This window comes from Falco biarmicus, chromosome 14 (assembly GCF_023638135.1).
Source record: "Falco biarmicus isolate bFalBia1 chromosome 14, bFalBia1.pri, whole genome shotgun sequence".
Classification (NCBI taxonomy): domain Eukaryota; kingdom Metazoa; phylum Chordata; class Aves; order Falconiformes; family Falconidae; genus Falco; species Falco biarmicus.
The window spans coordinates 21,242,052-21,265,392 of NC_079301.1; the positions used below are offsets into that span (position 1 = coordinate 21,242,052).

At 43.5% G+C, this 23,341-nt stretch overlaps 1 protein-coding gene across 4 annotated transcripts; it reads left to right on the top strand.

The window, feature by feature from the left end:
* The first annotated feature begins 1,392 nt into the window (after positions 1–1,392).
* Positions 1,393–21,082, top strand: RLIM (ring finger protein, LIM domain interacting). 4 transcript variants are annotated; one of them, XM_056360172.1, is made up of 4 exons: positions 1,393–1,530; positions 12,797–12,985; positions 13,835–13,918; positions 14,770–21,082. In XM_056360172.1, the coding sequence occupies exons 2-4, from the start codon at positions 12,817–12,819 to the stop codon at positions 16,302–16,304; spliced, it is 1,788 nt and encodes a 595-aa protein (XP_056216147.1). In that variant the 5' UTR covers positions 1,393–1,530; positions 12,797–12,816; the 3' UTR covers positions 16,305–21,082. The 4 variants fall into 4 exon arrangements, with proteins under 4 accessions (XP_056216147.1, XP_056216150.1, XP_056216148.1 ...); XM_056360173.1 differs by lacking the exon at positions 1,393–1,530 and adding an exon at positions 2,062–2,244; XM_056360174.1 differs by lacking the exon at positions 1,393–1,530 and adding an exon at positions 2,062–2,209.
* The last annotated feature ends 2,259 nt before the right edge of the window (positions 21,083–23,341 follow it).

The window sequence follows — 23,341 nt, forward strand, 5'->3', positions numbered from 1 at the left end:
ACTGATGAGAAATATTCCCTGTACCTGACCCCTCCATTCTCTCTAGCACACACACTGTAGAGTTCTCAAGTCCGAAGGGGGAAATTTAGACTGTGACTATATAAAAGCACTTCATTTACATTAGAAGCCAGGCTTGTATCTTCCTATGCAACAGTTTCAACAATCTTTAAATGCAACCCACCCCTGAACTTGACAGTAATCTCACTATTATTATAATAAACTGCCAAAAGAATAAACAAAGGTTTCTTGTGGGTTTCCTGAAACCATGTAAATGCTCAGAAATATGTTTTTTTCTCTATGTATGGGATCTTGCTTGAAAGTGAAGATGAATTCCTTGCAAGTCCTTTGCAAGGTAGACATTTCAAGCGTTAAAATAGGATCTTTCAAAACTCTGTGGGAGTCCCTCCCGTTCTTTATGGGAGGCAAGTCTGCTGAGCTTTAACTTTTCCTCTTCTTAAATTAGCACTGATACTCGGTATGGCACAAGCCCCCTTGGGTTCAAAACTGAGACCATATTTTTTTCTCTCCCAGTTATCTCCAGTATCTTTTCAGCCACAGTTTTCTTCCCACTATGTCTTACTGATTCCTGATTTCACTTCTCTGCCAGAATGCCATGAGGGAGACAGACACAGCTGCCGTTTATAGTTTCAGTGGTGAGAGGGGAAGAACTGCAGAAAGGAATAACTGAAGAACAGGCCTTAAAGAACATGGGAAGTCTGGTGCTCAGTTACGCAAGGCTCACATTGGAAAAGCGGGATCTCTGCTTTTGCATGGCGTGACAGTTGTCTTTAATACACAACACCAGGTTAGGCAGCAAAGAAATCACAGCATGAGGCAGGAAACTCTGCCACGGTTTAGGAGGGCAAATGTCCCCACTGACAGCCACCAGTACTAACTGCCAATTTTCAACTCAGCCTTTGGAAACGTCGGTCACCGCCGGCACCTCTGCCCTGTGCGCACCATGAGGTGATGTGAGATGGCCCCCACACCGCCAGGCCTGGCTCCTGTGGGGACATGGCCCTACTGCTGCTGTGCCCTAACAGCACCGCAGGTGAGCACAGCTGAGCCCTGAGACACTCCACATGTCCCCGGAGCCCCAGAAGGCCGTGGGCTGAGGGGTGGCCGTGAAGACCCCCAGCAGCCACCTCTCCTCCATACCACCCGGCCACAACCCCCGGCCTTTGCCCCTCTTCAAAATGGCGGCGCCCCCTCGGCACTGGGGCCGCTCTAGCCGCGCGGTCCTCCACGCTCCTCTCGTTGGGCCGCGCTCACCCCCCCACGCCGGAGGCGGTGGCAGCGCCTGCGCAGAGGCGCGTGCGTCTTCACTTCCGTTTGTCGGTGGCCACTTCCGGGCTCCCGTTCCTTGGTAACAATGGAGCAGAAAATGGCCGCCTGAGAGAGGAGGGCGGGCGACGCTGCGGCTGTTTGGGGACGGACGGAGCGGGGCGAGCTAGAACTGAGCCCGCTGAGGAGCGGGGAGAGCAGCGGACCGAGAGCTGGGGAGGCGGCGGCGGGCGGCGGCGGCGGGCGGTGAGTATTGAGGCTGGAGGCGGACTCTCAAAATGGCCCGGAGAAGGGAGAGGCCCAGGCCCAGGGGAGGCGGCGGCGCCTGCGGCCCCCGCCCGGAGCCGGGGGCAGCCGGGGGCCGCGAGGCCCCTCAGCCCCAGCTCTGGGTCCCCGCCGTGCGGGCTGCGGGGTCCCGGGCAGGGCAGGCGGCTTCTGGCTCTGCCGGGCTCGGGAGGCCGAAACCGCCCCGCGGCAGAGGCGGAGCGGGGTGCCGTGATGGAGCTGGGGGCGGTGATGGCGGTCTGAGCGCGGGTGTGACCCGGGCGCTGCGAGGATCCTCGGCCCCCGTCTCCTCCGGATGGACCGGGCTCTGTCACTGGGGTCTCTTTCTCTTTCTCCTGGGGCGTGTGGCAGGGCCTCCCGCTGAAGCGGGTCGAACCTGCTCCTCTGTTTGGAGCTGGGGGAGGGTTTATGCTCCACCCCCCCGGGCAGGGCTGCTGGACCCCCACCTTCCAGGTATCTGTTGGGGCTGGAGGAGGAATCGAAACTAGTTCTTTTTTGGAGGGGTGAAGGGTGTGTGCGAGTTATATTACCGTGGGCCTGGCAGTACTGTTCAGTGTCTACTTAAGGAACCGCAGCTCTTCAGGACGGTGTTTTCGATCTGTTCTTCCCGTGAGATAAGAAGCCGTGTTGTGGGAGACAGGCAAGAGGAACTCTTCATATCTCACTGTATCTGTTGTAAGGGTCTCGACCAGCTTGTGACCTGTTAAAACCTGTGATGTTTGTTATTCCTATTCTGTTAGTTTCTTTCCAGTTAATCATGTCGTCTTTGCTCTGTCACTTTAACTTTCCTGTGGAAGTTCCTCCTTCCCTTTTTGATACTGTTGTAGGCATTTAAAGATTCTCTTTACTGTGATTTGAAACCATTGTGAAGTCTAGCTAGATGTGTTACTTTATCTTCAGTGATCTGCATTAAGGGGGGAACAATATTAAGCTGTATGTAAATATATATATGTAATGTAGCTATTAAGGTTTGTTATGTGTCTTGATTTTTAGTGTGTAGTAGGAGTCTGACAGAAGGTCTCACAGCAAAAAATACAGATTCATATTTTTTTTAATAATAGTTTTGTTTATCTCACCATTTCTTGGGAGGATAGAAGCTTGTAAATGAGGATTCAAACAAGAATTCAAACCCAGTAGTACTGGCACACATCTGAATTTTATTGACTGTCCATATTGGCAGTACTAGTTAATTTCAAGTTGAAAATCATTGTCAAAATGCTAAAGAAGCTCTGACACCAATTTGTCCCTGAATTTTAATTGCAGTGAATTGTCAAGTCTTTTTTTAAAAATAGTTGACTGCTTCTTATGCAGTTAATTATCTTAATTGAGTGTCAGATGCTTAGTTTTGTTGTAGTGGTCACTAGCAGTTAAACTGACTGTATTCTCTACAGGTTTACTGTTTTGAAATTAAAAGAATTACAGTTTGGAATTATGTCTTGCCTGCTCCTGACAAGGGAAAACACACCACACATTGTAAAATTAAGGGCTTCTTGTTATGTTAGACCACTAAAGCATAACTTCTACACTGTTCTCCTCATCAGCAATTCTGACTACATAAATGTTAGTCACTGAAATAACCACGCCAGCATTTTTCAAGCATGTAGTGGTTGTCATCTGTGTCAAATTTGGTTTCCGTATTACTGAATTCATAGACAAGCCAAGATGTACTGGAAAAGTGTTACAAGTGTTTGGTCTGCACTATATGTCTGTCTTTTAAAATTTATTTATTTGCAGTGGTCTTTCTAGAGGAATGGATAGCATGAACCTTAAATGGCAATGTTTTCAAACCACCTGTATATTAACATACCTGCTTAACTTGTGCTTTTATTCCTCTTCCCTGTAGGAATGTATCAAAATAGGTTCCTTGGTCTTAGTAGAATGCTTCTAGTTGCAGAGGAGGTGGTGTACTTTTTTTTTTTTTTTTTCCACAGCCATAACACAATGTTATGACTTCATATACTTGACTCTAATGATTACAGTTAAGTCCAATTCAATATAGCTTTACACCTTACTAAGCTGTTCTGAATTTTTTTGTAGAGAACTCTGTTTCCATGCATTAAAACATTCAAATCCAAACAAGATTATTGGATATTTATCCAAGGTTTTGTGACATAATCTAAGTCTTGATAAAAACTTAGAAACGCTTGAGCTTGCAAAAATTAATCTTGAAGGGATAAACCCAAACATGCATGTCTCTGTCTTCAAAATATTTTTATGATGGCCTTGTACATCTCAAAAAGAATACTTCTAAACAGTGTAGCAGTTTTATTAACTTAGTTAGGACCTTTGTATGGTGAGTAGGGATAGCCAGAAGCATCACAGAGACTCCATCTTGATTTTGCACATGTTCCTGGCTACAGTTAAGGTCTTGAACGCACAAGCCCGCATCTGCTTCAAACTGTTCAGGTTTGTATTAACGAGGTACTCGCTAGCAACTTTTTGCTGATGTGTGGTGCTGAAGCTCAGCTTTTTACTCGAGGAGGTCTGTGGAGCTCACAGTCTCGTAAAATCATCTAACAATAACTGAATATGCAGGAAACCGCACGTTCTCTCTTAATTTTGTAACTTAAAAACATTTTGCTTAGAGCACTCTTAATTTCAGTATGCAAGATGTATATGCATGTAGTCTTGTTAAAATGTTTGAGCTTGCCTGCTTTAGTGTGTCATCAGTAATGGAATTCTAGTCTTACAGATATACAGTTAACTTCAGATAAATTTTGCTTTATTTTTCACTTCTACATTTGTTAGGCACTAGACAACAACAACAAAAGTCCATGTATCAGAATTCCTGTGTGGGTTATGATTGTAGCGATTGTCATTGTTTTATCAGCCTTTTACTTTCAGTAGTAGTTGTATTGGCAGTTTTGTGGCGAGAGTGAGATTTGGTAGTAAATTTAAAGATGGGTTTTTCTATTTTAATTGAAATTCAGTGAGTTCTGGTTGGTGAAAGCACTAAGCCAACCATAAGTTCTGTTTCTTTAGAAATCGGAACACTAAATGATGGTCATCGTGTAGTTTTATGGGTACAGCTTCCTTGGATGTCAGTCCTGTGTATACTGCTGTCTTTCAGTGTCAATGCTGGTTACTTGTGCGCAGCATTACTTCTTCCTCTGAGCTTCAGAGTGGGCATTCTGCTTGCTGACCTAGCAGGAAGCTCACTTCTGGAGGAAGAGAGCATCGCTTCATGAGACTCCAGAGCTGGAAACTTGTTACACCTTGTATATGCTGCTAAGCTTTCTCTTCTGTGATACCCTCTGAATTTGAGGGTAAAAGGCAGTACTGTCTTAATTTTATTTTCAATTTGTATGTGAGAAGTGTTGTTTTAGTAAGTGCAGGTGATAAAATGTGAAGCTCTGCATTTTGGCAGTTCTTACGGCATTTTATTTTAAGAGCTTCGTCTTCCACATGAGTTCCACATGCTCTCAGTGTTCTGGAATTGCTAATCTCTACCCTTTCAGACAGAAGATGACATTGCAAAATTGTCATTAGTTTCTTTTTTAACTAGATCTCTTTGAGCTGGGAATTTATGCAGTAAGATGGCTACTCTGCCTTAGATGCTGTAGGACTCTTGAGATTCTGTACCCTGATTTCTTTACTTTTCTGACTTCTCAGGAGCTGTTGATATACCTAAGAGTTTTTCTCTTCTTCATCCCAACAGCTGGTTCCGTTGAAATGTTTTCCCCTTTTTTTTTTTTTATCGTGTGGAATTTTCTGCAACTGTTCTGCAGAAGTATTATCTGCTGTCTGTTGTTTAAAATATATGTTCAGAATGACATCTTGTTTTAGGGCCTTTGCTTTGAAACATACTGGTGTAGTGAAATAGCTGAATCAATGTTTAACAGTCCTTGTTAAGCTGGCATTTAAATTTTATAGCTGTTCACGCATCACACTTCATAGAAGACAAAATTTTCCTTCAGCTTTCTGGAAGTGGTACATGTTCCATGATATTTTTTTGAGGCAAAGAGGACACAGGGAGTTCTTGAGTGTTTAAAATTTGTGGTAAGTTTAGCAGAAATCTAGTAAGAGCATAGATCTATTGTTCTTCAGAGTGGTGTCAGTATAAAGCAAAAATAGCAGGGGAAAAAAAGAGAGTATATCCAAAATTCACGATGCCACTTTGAAAACTAGGAAAGTTTGTTACTTGTTACCATCTAAGATGTAGATGAGTGAATTGTACCTATGCTATCAAAGACTTCGATGTGATCACAAAAGGAAACTTGTGCACCTGCACAAAAAGAAGAGAAACCAAACTTGACATAATGAAGCTCCATGTATAATGCAAATAGGTAACTGTTTCATTTCACTGTTTTATGGTATCTTTTTCCTTTAATGGTAGGATTCACTGACAGTTTTTGCTTCTGCTTTTGAGCTTGCAGACTTGAATGATGAAATATTTAAGATGAAAATGTAGTTTCTTTAATGTCTTACTTTCTGCTAGTTTTGGGGATTGAGAAATTGGACAGTGACTGGCATGGAAACTATTTTTCAACTTTTAATTCTTCTAGGAAAATCTAGTACTTGGGAGGTGGGGTGGGTCAGATGAATACTGCACAGGAAGTTTGTTCTGTTTGCGCTTAAAGAACCCAGGGTAACAGAACTGCCTGTTCTTGCTGCTGTTTGTGTGTCATTTGAGAAATGGAATTGGAGAGACTGCTGGCTGGGGCTGGTCCTGCCAAGCGGGATGGTATGTTAGAGCTGCTGAAGTCAGAGTTCATGGAAAGCGCTTTGAACAGGCAGCTGTGTTGTACTTCTGCTGTAGAGCTAAAGTGCCTTTGAGGTATGTTCGGTGAACGCAAGGGAGAAAAAAAATAGTTAATCTCTAACAACCAAACCAGAAAATAAGTATTTCTGGCTTCCACTACTGAGTCACTTCTTTTAGTTGAAGGGTTTGATAATTTCTGCAGACTGGAAGGAAGGTGATCTACTGGTTGAAGTACCTAATTAAGATGAGGTTATGAATCATAAATGAGAAATTAGCCTTCTGCTGAGCACATCAATGAAACTCATATTACCATCATCTTTTTTTCTTCTTGCTCATACAAAGGTACTAACTATGTTGCTGGGACATGAGGTAACATATAGGGTACTACGAATTCTCATGTAATGTTGAAAATACTGGTAACACCTAGATGGGGAGAATTTGAGAGAGAACTTCTTTTGCACAGCTAGCTCATGAGCATCTGCATTGTTTCTGCAGTTTAGTTCAGTGCCTTTGTCCTGTTAAAATTTCAGACTTGCCCATAAATTTAATGAATAATACAACTTTAAGGTACTGCTTTTTCATTTAACTCTGCAAATGAGCGATCTCTGAGTTTGTCAGGTCTTCTAAGTTTTACCTGGTTAGTTTAATGAGAGTTCTAATGTTTTATGTATTATTTTTTATTTAAAAAATCAGAAATGCAGGTTAAGGTAGTGTCTTGGTATTTGGTACAGATAACTAATGTCAGGAGATACTACACGTTTTTGAAGGAGGAAGAGCTAGTGATCTATCACTGTGCCTTATGTCTCTTAGTACTCTGGGAAGAATTCTGTAGTCCGTAAGTGCTAAGCAGTGTGGAGATACACAATGTTACTGTTGAAGGTAAATGGACAAGGCAAGTGTTTTATCACTCCTTGTTGGCCCACTAGATTGTTTTTAAGTAGTAATAAATTCATGACTGATTGCATTTAGTTTACACATGATGTGGCTTAAGGGAAAACGTAAAATATTTCTTGTACTTTAACTTTGCATTATTGAAGGAATATATAGTACCAAAAGAGCATGACATTACTTCCTTTTGAATAAAGGAATGTAACAAACAATACCTTTTGTGGGCTTACTGGTTTTACTCCTGCAGTCTCCAGTGGCAGTGGAGAGACAACTAGTCAGTTGTGTTCTGAAACCTCTGAGATTGTTGAAGCATAACTGCAGGGAAGATACTTTGCTGACTCCTGGAAGGATGGGAACACCAATTAAGAATTCACTGTAGTTAATATGTCTGGATATTCAGCTGCTAAAGAATATTTTTTTTTGTAAAAGAGAAAATAATTTATTCTAGCTGTGATTCTCTTGTTTTGTGCAACCTTTAGGTGATCTCCCCCTCCCCCCATTTTCCCATAAAGAGGTTTGCATTGCTGAATATCTCGGTGAAGTTAGCAACAACCAACAGATCTGAACTTCCTGCTCATAGGTATGACCTTCCCCACCCTTTGTCAACTCAGTGCTGACGAGGAAGGACTAAAGAAGGAAATTCTGAATCTTTTAACTTGGATAAGAACAAAGCCTTTGAGTTGAACTAAACCACTGGAAGAAAGAAAGAGTTGAAGCATAGCTGCTTATTAGATAATCAGATGTTGGTTATCTTGTGTTAATATATACCTGTTAGTTTTCTCTCATCAGATTTCCCTGTGTTACTGTAGTCAGCTTCTTAAGCCAGGCAGTTTTCTGTAGTGCATGAGCTGAGAGCAGAATCCTGAATGACGGACAGATTTTCAAGTTTTCTGCCGTGTTCTCTACCATGCTGAAATAGGAGCAAGATGACATAGTAAGTGCCACTGTGGAAATCCTGTTGTACAGCCAGATGGGATCTATGGAGTCATGCTGAGGCAGTAGTAGTCTAAATATTCTAGTAAGTTCAGTCTGGTAATGTAGTGCTGTGCAGCAGGGTGGGAGGCAAAGCTTAAAGTGGACAATGTGGACGTATAGCTGAGTGGACAGTGAAGAGACAGAAAGTAGCAGAAGCCTTGGGGTAGAAATCCTATTATCCATTCACTGGTTATAATATCAGAGCTCTAGTTTGAAGAGTATTGTCCCATTTGCTGTCAACAGTAAGGTAGGGGGGAAAGCATCGATGTGCATTTATGTGTTTGTGCCATCTGTTTTTCCATCAGTGTAAACATCCCATATAGATTCATAGGTTTCCTAGGATATCAAAGCTAAACAGCTTAAAATTGGGGTACAGTGAGCTGGCGTGATCTGTTACAGTAACTTGCAAAGGGGAAATACAGTGAGTTTGTCACTAGTAGAAATATTCCTAATGTAAATTAAAGTCTTAATTCAAGATCCCACCTCTGAGGCTTTTTTCTTAGCAATAGCATCTTTTCAGTCTTGACCAATAGCTGATTTTATGGTTTAAGAGGGAAGATAGGAGATGATGGACAAGAAGAGAGGAGCAAACCTGGAAACAGCGAGACTGACTGACTTATTCTGAGTATTTCCTAAAGGATCACCTGTTGAAGTGTACATCAGTCTGTGGGTAAAGAGGAGATTATCTGGGTTTTTCCCCCCACTTCACTTGTTTTGGCTCTTGTTTATTCCCTGACCAAGAATGGTGCCTCTTCATGTTCTGGAATGGAATGAGCAAAGGTCTTATAATCAAATAGACATTCTATAGCTAAGGTGCCAGCAAGCTCTAGAATTTGCAGTTAAAAGGAAAATTTCAAAGCATAAGCAGTAAACAAATGTCATGTTTTGTGCGTATAGTGCGATTTTCTTTTAAAAAAGCTGTTGCAGAATTAGTCTGATGCTTACAAACTGTTAATATTGCCATCTTTATGGAGACAGTGTATGTGTTTTAAAGTCAATAAATACCAAGGTGGCAGTTGTTTGGGGGAAAACATTTCACAAAACTTTATGCTGTTCCTGTCTCTTAGCATTTTACTACATTTCCTTATTTTCTTACCATAGAATCATTTAGATTTGAAAAGACCTTTAAGATCGAGTCCAACCATTAACCCAGCACTGCCAAGTCCACCACTAAACCATGTCCCTAAGTGCCATATCTACACGTATTTTAAATCCCTCCAGTGGTGGTGACTCCACTACATCCTGGGCTGTAGTGTCCCTGTCAGTGGAGAATTTTTTCCCAACACCCAACCTAAACCTCCCCTGGCACAACCTGAGGCTGTTTCCTCTTGTCCTGTCACTTGTTCCTTGGGAGAAGAGACCGGCCCCCACCTCGCTGCACCCCCCTTTCAGGTAGTTGTGGAGAGCGAGAAGGTTCCCCCTGAGCCTCCTTTTCTCCAGGCTGAACCCCCCGGCTCCCCCCGCCACCCCCATCAGCCTTGTGCCCCCACCCCGGCCCCTGCCCGGTGCTGGACACGCTCCAGCCCCCCAGTGCCCCCCCTGCCCTGTGGGGCCCAAACCTGCCCCCAGGGCTCGAGGGGCGGCCGCACCAGCGCCGAGGGACGGTCACTGCCCTGCTCCTGCTGGCCACGCTGTTTCGGCTACCAGCCAGGGTGCTGTTGGCCTTGGCCACCTGGGCACCCTGCGGGTCACATCCAGCCGCCCCCCCAGACCCTTTCCCACCGGGCAGTTCCCAGCCCCCTGCCCCCAGCTGCCTGGGGCTGGTGTCCCCCCGGGCACGGAGCGGTGCTGAGCCTCACACCACCGGCCTCGGCCATCGCGCCTCAGCCCAGTGCCCGGGCAGCCCCCCGCCCCCAGCAGGTCAGCACTCCTGCCTAACCCGGTGTCATCTCCAGACTTAATCTTATTGTCAACTTTGTTTCATTGTCCTAAAAAAAGAGGTGCTGCTTGGGATTTTGGTGTTTATCCCCAGAGAACTAATGTATCCTTCAAGGTTTTATTTTAGATGCAAGTCTCTCATTCTACTTGAGGCTTTATTCAGATGTTTCTTTTAAAAGCAGCTGTCCTTGTATTTCTAGTATCTTCTCGAGAATGAATATATATTTAGGTGAAGTAACTTGGAGTCATAATTCTGCTACAGAAAGCTTGTAAAAAGTTGTTTGAATTTCAAGTAAGCTATGTTCTCATTAGAAATATGTCTGAGATTTGAAGGGCATACAGATTTCATGCCTGAGCCCAGAATTGAACATACCTGCTGCAGCTATTGCACAACTTTTACTGTGAATGGTTTAATTTATTGGTGTGTTTGACAGCACGTCGTGTGCAGGGCTTCAGACAGGCCATGGAGTCTTTAGATTGCACCAGAGATTTAGCAATGCAGAGAAAGCTGATAGGCTTCCATTTGAAATGGTAGTAACTGTAAAATGGCAGAAATTCACAGACCCAAATAATACCAGTAGCCTCGCATGCTCTATTACTGAGTGGCAACAAGTCATTTGTGCCTTAATATGACTAACTTAAAAACAAGTTCTACTGCATCAGAATTCAAGACAAAGAGGGTTGGAATAGCTATTTTCTAATTTGCAACTCTGCAATAATGAGAAGTCCTATCCTGTGGAATTTTTCTACTGTTACACACTGAGGTTGTCAGTGCACTTTAATTTTCACAATAGCAGCTGAAATAAACTACCCTTGGAGATCATGCAGTGCTGCTCTTCTGTGGAGAAGCACTAATGTAAACTGTGGGCAGTCTTGACTTGACAGCTGTGCTGACAAACCAAAAAAAGATGCTTTTTGCACTAGACAGATGTCTAAGTGTTGGAAATTTTCCAGTGAGAAGCAGAAAAGCTTTATTCTTCCAGTATTTTCATGTCACATGAAGTATGGTTTAAATGAAAGGAATGTTTTCTGATGGGGAATGTTATTGCAGAGCTTTTTAGCATGCAGAGGATTAGCTTGCTAATCACCTCTCTGAGTAACTAGATTCTACCAGTTGTACAGGAAAATTCTTGATGTTGTGAATAGGGAGGCATGGTGATTAAGGAAACTAGTTATTATTTTAACTTCATTTGATATATTTGCATGGCACAAATAGTGCCAGAATGTCTCCTGCATTTGCATATATTTTGTTACAATATCAAATATAGATATGACATTCATAGGTTAATTTTTTTTTTTGAGAAAGAGACATTGTTGAGGATCTCATCCGAGTAAAAAACAATAGAAGGAGAAGATCACATTAAAAAAATATGCAATGTAGAAGACTGCTCCTTATAGCAGTAGTTATCCTTGGTATACATATACACCGTGGAATTTTGTCTTGGAAATTTTAGTCATCAACATCAGTAATTCAGTAAAAGTTAAAACTTGGAAGCAAATTCTTCTCTTGACGTGAAACTAAAGTTGATTTTACAAATCCTTTTCCTTTTTTGAGGTGTGGTTTGACACTGGCTGGACACCAGGTGCCAACCAAAGCCACTCTGTCACTCCCCTTCCCCACTGGGCAGGGGAGAGAAAATATAATGAAAAGCTTGTGAGCCAGACGAGGACAGCCTGGGCTCCTCTCGCCTGCCAGGAGCTGGTCCAGTGCGGGCTGCCCACGAGTCACAGCCCCCTGTGGGCATCCCCCGGCTCTCTTGTGGGGCCTTCCCCAGGCTGGTGGATATGCAGGAAGGTATCTGCTCCTCTGTGGGCTGGGGGGCACAGCCCACTGGGGGATCTCTGCTCCTGTGCCTGGACCCCCACCCCGCCTCCCCCTGCCCCAACCCAGGTGCCTGCAGCACTGATGCTCTCGCATGGCCTCGCTCTCTTCGGCTGCAGGGTTTTTTGCGCACTTTTTTTTCCCCCTTCTTAAATGTGTTCCCCCAGAGGTGCTCCCACTGTCACTGATGGGCTCAGCCTCTGCCAGTGGTGGCTCTATCTCAGAACCAGCTGGCGTGGGCTCTGTCGGACATGGGGGAAGCTTCTGGCAGCTTCTCACAGAAGTCACTCCTGTAGCCTGCCCCCCTGCTACCAAAACCTCACCATGCAAGCCCAGTGCACGAGGAAACAAATGGGCTTTTTTGGTTTGTTGCACACATAGTGTTCCATAGCATCTTATGTCTTCCATATTTGAATTCTTCATAACCCCTTCATTCTGTTAAAATTCATTTGAATGGTGAAGAGGACGTTTCTTCTAGCAGGCAGAAGCGATGAACGTATAATCCCATGTTCTTTTAGTGTTGGAGAACATGGTCAAGGGTGGCTTATGCCATGTACTGTACTGTTGTATGGCACTGTAAGGCATGCTTTGTGGCATAGTTGCAGTATTAGGAATATTTTATGGTAAAAAGCAGAGTCTCGACTGTGTAAAGATGGACTAAGGCTTACAGCTGATGATATTCCATGTGTTAACACTTGCCTCTTTATTGAGTATTTGATAATGATGGGCATAGGTTTTGTTTGTACTTCTTGAAGAGGTTCATGCTTTGAGAAGTACTTTGTTTTTGATCCCTGTGGTTCTGCACCTCATCTTAAGTGAAGCTTCATTAACAAACTACTCATCCCCACCTCCACCCCGCAAAATTTAAGGATAACAATGGAGAGCATAGTACAGGTTAAACATGTCTAAATTTCGTGCCGTATTTCACTATATTGTATGAAGGTTTGTTTTCTTCTTTTTAGGTACTCTTCCACTCATCAAGATGGAAAGTTCAGATTCTAGTGATAAAGGAAATATTGATCAATCAGAAGCACAACGTCAGAGTCAGCTAGATCGGTTAGATCGAGAAGAAGCTTTCTATCAGTTTGTAAACAACCTGAGTGAAGAGGACTACAGGCTTATGAGAGATAACAATTTGCTAGGAACACCAGGTAGGTAATGCTTGTGTATGTACATCTTATTAGAATTGCTTGTAGGCAATTTGTCATTTTTTGTTCTCCTGAAACTGTTTCACCCATTTAGCTTGTGTGCTGCAGTTGTGTTCCATGATGCATTCTTACTAATTTGTACGTACCCAAATCTGAGCAGTCCCCTGACTGGTGGAGAGGTAGTTAGGATGATGTGCGTTCATCAAATACAAAAGTCTAGTGTTTGCACAACTCGGTGGGAACACCTGGAGCTGACCCAGTTCCAGTTACGGACCCTTAGACATTTTTGATCGAAAAGTAATCTCTTGTAAGCATCGTATGAAAATTTTGTGCTGGTGAGGTGTGTTTGTAACAAGGATAAGTAGTCTGGTGTGAGGTTCTGTGTGGGCATTTTTATGTCAGTTTTCAATTGGCTTCCTGCTTTAAATTGACTCTTCATAAGATGATACCTAATTCAAACCGGTTCTAATTTAAAACACTACTTCAACTAATTTAAGCCTTTTTTCTCGTGATGTGCAGGTGTTACCTTAAATATTTTACTCTGGACAGCCATTCAGTTGGTATCGGATGATGAAAATTGCCGCTAAGTTGTGGAGGTTACAGAACCAGAAAGCACATCTGTCTTGAATAGGTTGAAACTTGGATCTTTTAGCTTCAGCAAAGCTTACTTGGGACAATGGTGCTGAAGTGTCTGAACTTCTCCTTAGCAACCTGTTTGGCAGTCTCATTATGGCAGGATTTATTTAGAAAAAAAGACAAGCGGTGGCTTGTGCCTTCTTTAGAAGCTTTTGATAATGCTTGCCATACATATGATTTGGAAATATTTTTGGAAAATTTTGCTTATTTTCTAAGGTGAAATTACTGAAGAAGAGTTGCTGAGAAGGCTACACCAAGTTAAAGAAGGTCCACCACAGCAAAACAGTGATGAGAATAGAGGTATATACAGTATTTGTGAAAACTCTTAACTTTAGCACCCCATACGGACCTTAACTTGAGTGCAGGAGTGGAACAAGTTAAACCTAGGCAGGTGCAAGGTCAGCTTTGTTTCAAAACTAAGTGAACGTTATATCTGATATCTGCTGCAGAGGTCAGTCTGGGACAGATTTCACTCATAATACATCTGCTACTTGCATCGAGATAAAGTTGCATTTAGGTTTGTGGGGATTTTGTTTGGTTTTTTGTTTGGGTTGTGGTTTTTTTTTTAAGATTGCCTTTCTGTCTGCTCCCTTCTGGGATGCTTTTTGGCAATCCCTCTTTTTGTTCACCATTCTTCCCTTCCAAAGATGGTGTATTGCTTTCGTTATCACCCTTCTGAAGAGATTGATGGAGGAAGCTTGTAGCTTACCACTGGGGTTCATTCTTTAGTGAGATAGATTTGCTATAAAGCAGTTCTTAAGTGAAGGGTCAAGACAAACTTAGTTCTCTATTTAGGGGTCGATAGATCACTTAATTGTTTAGAAGGGAAAACACAGAATATTGATGTTATGACACAGGAAACGTGGCTTTCCGTTTACTTACGATAAACAATGTGTGTTATTTTGACTTGTTTTGCGATGTGATGGCTGCAGCCTATCTGTACCTATTAGAAAAAATGTCCACTCCTGCTCCCTGAAAAGAGCTCTGGTAGATAAGAATTGTGATGCTATGTGTGAAACCACAATAACACTCGGTAGGATTATGTGCTTCTAAATTGTCACTTGTTAAACCAAGCAATTATGTTCTTGGAAAAGATGGCTCCAAAATTAGCTCAGTACTCTAATTTTGGTAGTTCCCTGTCTTTTTCGCAGGTGCAGAGTCCGCAGAAGATGTTTCAAATGGAGATTCTATAATAGACTGGCTTAATTCAGTCCGACAGACTGGAAATACAACACGAAGTGGGCAACGAGGAAACCAGTCTTGGAGAGCAGTGAGCCGGACTAACCCAAATAGTGGTGACTTCAGATTCAGTTTGGAAATAAATGTCAACCGTAATAATGGGAACACAAATCCAGAAACTGAGAATGAGCCATCTGTAGAGCCTTCCAGTGGGGAGGATTTGGAAAACAGCCAAAGTGACTCTGAAATTCCAAGGTCTGAATCACCATCTGTAAGACAGCCTGGATCAGAAAGGAGCACTTCAGAGGAGCTAACAACTGAGGAAGCTTCCCCTCCTAGAGGGCAGAGGAGAGCAAGAAGTAGGAGTCCAGAACAGCGGAGAACACGGGCTAGGACTGATAGAAGTAGGTCACCTATTAATCCAGTGAGTGAGCCTCCTCGCAGGTCTCATCACAATACATCATCTCAAACACTTGACCACTCCTCAGTGAATGAAGCTGAGGGAAGCTCTAGAACTAGGCAGCATGTGACGTTAAGGCAGCATACAGTGGGGACTGAGATGCCAAGTGAAAATGCAGTTCTGTTTTCAACCCCTGAAGCAAGACCTGTTCCTCAAGCAGCAGGTTCTTCAGAAACTAACGGCACCAGTGAGTCTGCAACTCCTGGGCAGAGGCCTCCTACTATAGTACTTGATCTTCAGGTGAGAAGAGTTCGTCCAGGAGAGTATCGGCAGAGAGACAGCATAGCCAACAGAACGCGGTCCAGGTCCCAGACACCTAACAACACAGTCACTTACGAAAGTGAACGGGGAGGGTTTAGGCGCACGTTTTCACGTTCAGAACGGGCTGGAGTGAGAACTTATGTCAGTACCATTAGGATTCCTATCCGTAGGATCTTAAACACAGGCTTGAGTGAGACTACATCAGTTGCTATTCAGACCATGCTAAGGCAGATAATGACAGGCTTCGGAGAGCTGAGTTACTTTATGTATAGTGATAGTGATGCAGATCCTAGTGGCCCAACTCCAAATCAGAACGTGGATGCTTCTGAGCCACAGAACGGAGGTGGTGCTACTTCAAGTAATGAAAATACAGATGTTGGCTCAGGGGAGGTGTATGAAGGTGGTAATGAAGGTGGTTCGACGTCTGGTGCCAGACGGGAAGGTCGGAATACAAGGGGATCGGTCACTTTTGAAGAAAGTGGTTCTCTACCATTCCTTAGCCTAGCACAATTTTTCCTACTAAACGAAGATGATGATGACCAACCGAGAGGACTCACCAAAGAACAAATTGACAACCTAGCGATGAGGAATTTTGGTGAGAGCGATGCTCTGAAAACCTGTAGTGTGTGTATTACAGAGTACACGGAAGGCAACAAGCTCCGTAAATTGCCTTGTTCACACGAGTATCATGTCCACTGCATTGATCGCTGGTTATCAGAAAATTCCACTTGTCCCATTTGTCGCAGAGCAGTCTTAGCTTCTGGTAACAGAGAGAGTGTTGTCTAAATGAGATCTAAATTTATGGCCAAGCAGCTAGTGTGATAGTGATGGGCAAAGAAGTCATTTCCTTTATGGCCACTTTTTGAGTGGTATCTCAGTGTATAGTAATGACTTGGAGTGAATCTTCCCTCATGAAAGCATTTTCTCTCAATTCAAGTTTTAAAATTGGAAAATTTCTTTAATTAGAGTTTTCAAGATCTAGTCAGTTTTGGGTGTTATATTTCACGTGTCCAAAGACATCTACCCACTTAAAAATATTTTGTTCTTTGTGAAGAGTATCAAGTTCTTTCCCCCACCCAGCCAGCCCCTGCCATCCCAGTCCAATAAACGTTTTGTCCTCAAGATTGTGCTTATGAGAAATTCTTCAAGAAGTCATCCCAGCTAAACGTACATGAGTCGCAGAGGAATTTTTGCAAGAAATCCAACTATCTGAAAACTGAATTTAATTGCACACTTCAACATACTTTTAATTTCATACTGGGTTAATATTGGACATGTCTGTGTAAATAACACTAATGTTAGCCCTTTCCCCATCACTATGGCACGCTGTAGGGTGAACTGTTAGCTTAATTGGGATATTTATCTTGTTGTGGAAATATAAGAATTGCCTATGCTTGTTTAAATAAAAAGAAAAAATCTGTTTTAAAATTGTAAAGCTTTTTTGTAGAAGCTCAGTACTTTTCCAATGCACTGTTGTACTAACGCATTAAGAATTAAAATTGTATCATGCTTAGAAATCAAGAATGCTTTTCATACAAAACCCACCACACAGAGAGCAAACTAATACAAGAGAGCTGCTTTTGTAACTGTGTACCTGTCAAGAGCAGTGCATATCTGTACTATTTATGTGAACAGCTACTGTAATATAAAACCAGTTGAATTAGACATCTTAATTGCATTAAAAAAATGGAAATTAAATGTTACAATTGCAGTGTTTTGGCTCAGTAATGCCACCAGGAAAAGACGATAAAAATTAGAAACTGTTCTAATGGCTGGTTATTTCTTGGTATGGTTGCACAAATGGGTATGTACCAGTTTGTTCAGTGAGGTTTACGCCCCGTTTTTCTGTCAGCTTTCACTTTCCATTTTTGAGGCAACGCTGTGTAACTCTTCAGCAGACAAGTATTGACGGGGTGTGTGTGTTTTTTTTCTTCCCCACCAGCTTCAACTGTTAGTAACCTCTGGATCTGTTGAGTGAACATGCTGATATATGTGGTGTTGGTAGCCTGTGACACAAGTGCCACAGAAAGATAAGTATTAACTGGAAAACAGATTATTAGTGTGTTAGGTTGTTTGAAAATCATAATTGATTATGGGAGTGCACTTAAATGTGTAGCCAATTCTAAGAATACCATTAAAAAAACCCCAATGAACTCAATAGTCTCATTGGATAGATGATTGGACAGATTAAAATTAATATACTTTTAATATTATATATGTGGCATACTGAAATTGAGAATTGGAAAAAGTACCTAAACTCTCATCAGTGTCAGGGGAAAACATCCTTCACCCTCAGTGACCTATTCTTTTGTTTTATTCTCTAATGATATTTTTTTTTTTTTATCCTCTAGTTTACATGTGCAACAGGGAAAGCAGTATTTACTTCAACTCCAGGGCAGTAGTTAGGAAGGGATATGGACTGCTCTTGCTGGCTATATGGGAAATGTTGCTTGTTCCTCAGATGACAAAACCAAAGCTGGCCTATCTTTTTTTCCTAATTAAACCACATTTTTGGTGTTTTATAGTGGTGGTCGCATAAACTATAGTCTCTGCTCTAAGCCATTCTAACATCTCATCAGCTAGTTAAGGATTCCACGATGTCCCAAAATTCTGGATTTTTTCTGCGTGTGCGTTTTGTGTTTGGTTCAGTGGGAAACCCTGACTGGCTATGGAGCTTGCTTTCCTCCTGGTGGGACACGCCATTGTGGCAGAGGGAATACCTGTATTCTTTTTGAACAGAAGAATAAATAAGCTCATGGTTTTGAATTTTTCCCTCTGACATGCACCACTGTAAAACTGGAAGTTAGCTCTTAATTTCAGGTGCTGGGCTCTGCCAAAATTTCCTCAATAAAATGACACTTCTGCATTTCTTCCAGTAGCGTTCACGTAGCAAATACATGGTATCAGTTTCGGTTTCCAGTAGCTTTACTGACTTACTGGAGCATAGAATTAGAAGGAAGAAACCCCTCTCTACGTGAATACCATGTTAGATTTTGAAAGTCTGATGTACATCTTGGAGGACTAAAGCTGGTGACCAGAAAGAAAGGAGCCCACTAGTGCTAATGAATGTGAAGCACGGCTGTGATATGTGTCATTCAACATAGCTTTCTTTTTAATGTTCTGAGTTTCCAGTAACTGTTCACGTTGGTAGAATCAACTTTACAGTTTTGTTATAGCTTAATAGTGGCATGCCTTAACATTTATCTTTCTGTAACAATAGCAACTAATAAAATGTTGGAGGTTTCCCAAATGGTACCAAGAACAAATAATTTCATCTCAGTTCAGGAGACCTTGAACGTTCTCAGTGCTTTATATGCCTTTTCCGATGCCGAGCGTGCTGAAGGCGCTGGGGTTTGTTGGTGGAAATTAAATCGCTGATACGGCAAAGACCTCTTGATGTAGCTGAGTCATCTGTCAGCCTCTGTGGTAATTCAATTTCTATTCTTTTAAAGTTAGATGGGAGTTAGGAAAAGCTGATATTAACACTTCAGTTGCTAACAAAATATGAAAGAGTAATTTAACAAGGTTCACAGATAGCCTAATTTATGGTTTATGAATCACTTTGGTATTGAGTGTTTATACTTACTACTTCCCTCAGTTTATGCTTTCCTGGTATTACAAGAGGGATACAGCCACTTCACTGGTGCTTGTAGCTGTATGAAGGGTTAAACCGGCTAGTTTTGCCATTTTCAAAGGCATGGTTGTACAGAAATTGGGAGTCTGAGGAGGCAGCCAGCGGTGTTGCATCAGCTGCCTGGTTCGCAGTGCCACCGTGTGGGAGCCTCTCGGCCTTCCTGCAGCGCCGGCGGGGCTGTCCCCAGCCCGGGAGCAGCGCGGTTTCTTTTGCATTGAAGGCTGTTGCTTTGCTTTATTTTTTGAATGAGGTCCCTTGTAATTGCCTGCCTCAGTCGCTGTGGTGGTGGCTTTTGCAAGCTGCGAACTACCAAGCTCCTGCTGTGAGTATCTGCCCGGTGTGTGAGCTTCGTTCCTTTCTGCCAGGACAGACCTGTACCCGCAGGGCCTCTGCACAGAGCAATTACAGCAGTCACAAGGCCAAAACCTAGAATGCACAGCATTTTTTATGTAAGAGTGTGTTTGATAGTTTGACTCAGATTGTGAAGCGATACAGAGTGGTGGATGCTTTTTTTTTTTTTTTTTTTTTTTAAATTGGGGCTTTATCCATTAAAAAGACTGTGAAGAGTCATTTGTTTGTTAGATTTCCCTTTCATGTGCACTTTTTGATTTCGTTGAACAAGTTGGGGTTTTTTGCAGAGGACTTGTAGGCAGTTAATTGACCTGTTTTAGAAATTATTTGATTAGTGTAGGTACTGCAGGCATAGAAATGACTCAAAAGTTTAGCAAGAAATATTGATGTGCAGGCCTGGCAGCTGCACCGCCGTGATACCTTACCGGCTTTGAAGGAGCCATAATTGTCCATTGTGTCAACTTGCCAACGAATGGATTTCCCACCGAAGTTGGCACAATGGACCATAATGACTGTCATTCCAGTTTCCCCTCACTTGTCTGGATTATGCAAATGCGGGGAGTCCAAGGGACTGTTTCCCTGGTATATCTGCAGTCCATGTTTATCTTGAAATAGTCGCCTACACAAAGAGGAGGTTCCCGGTGGTCTCATAATAACGCGAAGAGGAATGCAGCTGGGGGCGACCACCGCGCTCTGGGCTTGGAGCAGCGCGGCGAGGGGGGTGCCGAGTCTGCCGGCGCCAGCTTCCCCGTCGCGCTGCCGCACAGAGTGCGTCCTGCCGGCTTAGCCACAGCCTTACCTCTTGGTTGGGATCCTTTGCGGGAGCGTGTACATTCATGTCGCTGGTGTCTGGGATTTCTCATCAGTCATCCGCGGTGCTGGAGGAAGGGTCTGTACGGGAGCGTGGAGCTGAGGAGGTGCACAGGCATCTGCCTGCTCCGCTGCCTTCTCCAGCAGGAGGTGCTTTGGATGAGGCTTGGCTTGGAGCCACCTTCAGGGAATTTATAACAAATTCAGAAATATTTCCAGCCCTTACGTACACTAGGCTTTTTGTTTGTTTGTCCTTGACTAGGGAGGGAAGAAGGAGAGTGAAGAGACAGAATCAGTGGTGACTTACCCAAGTACATACAAGTTGTGTTAAAAAAGAAAAAAAGTGTGCATCTGTTATACCAGGGCTTCCCAACCTCTTGATTTGAGGCATCTATTTTTATTTTTATTTTTCTTAGGGAAACATACCATTGAATTTGTTTTGGTTGTTTTATCTGGTTTTGTTCCCTTAAGCTAAAATACCTGAGACTCCTTCCTGAATTTCATTATCTGCTAGTAAGGCTGTTGGTTGGGAAGCCCTGAATTCACCTGAGAATGTAACAGGTTTCCTTTTTTTTTTTATTTTTTTTATTTTTTTTGTACAGTGCTTTACATCTGTTTATGCTGGACTTGTTTAATACAAAATGGTACTCTGAGGTCATTGGACAACAGTCTGACCAGATTTGATAGCTAACATTTAGGAGGAGTGTTCCCTATGTAAGATGTCATAATGCAAATTTCAATAGACTCAATAAAATGCATGAAGTGTTCATTTTGTGCTTGATCATCACTCCTTGAGTTGATTCTTCTTATGGTGGGAATGCGCTGGAGGAAACGATGGTGGATGTGGTAGGGATTTATTTCCTCTCTACACCTTTTTCCTTGAGGCTGGTCAGAAACGGAAGAGCTGGAATGGTACAGAGTTAACTTCTCGGAAGAATTTATTGCTCCTTAGTACATAAAACTGAAGCAATAAATCTCACGATGTCCCAGACTTCTGTAAATCCATCAGTGGCTAACGTGGGATACCAAAGCAGTGTCGGCAAGTTGTCTCTCGAGTCCCGCTGTGACGTTTGTGGGTGCCCATCGGTGCTGGGGCTGTCAGGGCTGAGTCTCCCCAGAAACCCACTCGGCTTGCACGAGGTGCTCTCACGTACGGCAAAGAGCTTGGTCCTAAAATTAGTAGCTGATGTACGTGCAAATACTTGAGTGGGAAGGAAATTTTTTAGGGCGTGGGAAGCTATCTTTGTTGTCAGCGCTTCCCTCACCTCAACTCCGTTCCTCGAGTAGGAAGCGGGAGGCGTTCCCCGGGAGGAGCGTAATGGCATGGAGGGAAGGGAAGGGGTAGGAAGGTGATGTGTAGCTCGGGAACACGCAGCGCCCGGCGCTTTGGGTGCCACGGCGGGCGGTGGGTAGCAGGATCACAGGATCGCAGCTGGGCCGATGCTTGGCAGCACCGCGAGTGATGCTCTTGTTCTGCGCGGAGGAAAGTCGTGGCTTCCCCAAGCGTGCGTCAGGTCGGGATTCTACTCCAGCCTCACTCCGTGGGGAGAGCTCTTGGATAAAGGTGGAGTCTTCCCCATTCCCTCGAGCTCCGTGGTCTGTCTTGCGCTGCAGGTGTACAGTTCAATCTGAAATGGAGTCTTTAACACAAATGTTAACTTTTATTTCAGTGACTTCATTCATGAAGTGGTTCCCACACTTTCTGTGTCAGGAGCTCTTTGCTGGGTCGCCGACTCCAGCCCCACATCTCCCCATAGGAAGTCCTTCGGTTGGGGTAGCCCTGTATTTGTTCTTTAAAAACTGTCCATCAACCCCCAAACTGCTTAAAGAGTCCAAACCAACCTTGAGGCATGTTCATGTCTGACTTCATCCCTATGTTTGTTTTCTTTTAATATATTTGAGGTCTTTGTTCTGGCCTGTAAAACTTTATATAACCTTTTTCCTCCCTCTCGGTGCTTAAACCCTGTAACCTTTTACATTGCCCTGCACCTCCCTTTGGAGTCTATTTCCATGGCAGATCCAGACCTTCACAGCAGAATGTGTTTGGCTGCTTTGCTGGTCCTGCTGCTGGGCGGGAGGAGAAAAGTTGTATTTGGCAAACCTGTCCATCCCAGAGCGATGGGGGTTGATGATCTTAAAGGTCTTTTCCAACCTAAATTATTCTATGGTTGTATGGGTGCAGCAATAACCATGCATTTGGGGGCTTCTCACCTCCGAGAGGGCTCTTCTGGCCGCTCCTCAGTGGGATCGAGTGGTTGGAAAGATGCAGGGAGAAGAGCAAAGGCTCTCTGCTGCTCGCTCGCCCTTCCCAGCTGTTTCAAGTGTGATTGAACCTGTTTCAGGGCTTTTAATATAATGAATCTGAACTCAGCTCTGTTGTGGCTCCCTAAACCGTTACAATAAAGTTACATAGGGAAAACTAAAGCCATTTTTTAGTCTTAAACTGGAGGGGCATTGTCTCTGACGTTAATGAGATGCTGATGCTGCATGCTCCAACTGTTCCCCTGAATAAATCCCCTGTTAAGCCAAGCATGTGAAAATCCAGGCGTCAAGTCCCCTCAGCAATGATTACTTCAGAAAATAGGAGTCATCCCGTATTTGCGGAGGGTTTCTTGAGTTTTGGCACCCTACGCCAGCAGGGTCTCGGATTTTCATGGAAAAAGCTTATAAGGCAGCATCCCTGTGCCAGTGCGGTGGGAGCGGGATGGGGGCTGCGGTGGGTTCCCGGTGGCTCCGGCAGAGCGATGCCTCGTGCAGTGCCAGGAGCAGAGCCAGCCAGGCTCCTGGGTACTAGCAGCAATGATTTTTTATTTTTTTTTTTTGTACTGCTTTGATTTCTTGGAATGGCCTTGCAGAATGTGATTTCTCCAGGCTGAAAGTTTGAGGCCGGTGCTGCTTTGCTCTGGAGCGGTGGCTCTGCTTGCTGGGCTGGGTCCCGTATGAAATGCCACGAAGCACAAAGTGCCTGGCTTGGTTTCTTGGCTTTAATACCCGCTCTAGTCTTTCCTTCCACAGCACTGAAACGGCC

Excerpts from the sequence above, each read along its gene's own strand:
- RLIM (XM_056360172.1), top strand. The coding sequence starts at position 12,817 with ATGGAAAGTTCAGATTCTAGTGATAAAGGAAATATTGATCAATCAGAA. Across the intron at positions 12,986-13,834 it reads CAATTTGCTAGGAACACCAG|GTGAAATTACTGAAGAAGAG; the intron begins GTAGGTAATGCT and ends TTATTTTCTAAG. Across the intron at positions 13,919-14,769 it reads AAACAGTGATGAGAATAGAG|GTGCAGAGTCCGCAGAAGAT; the intron begins GTATATACAGTA and ends TCTTTTTCGCAG.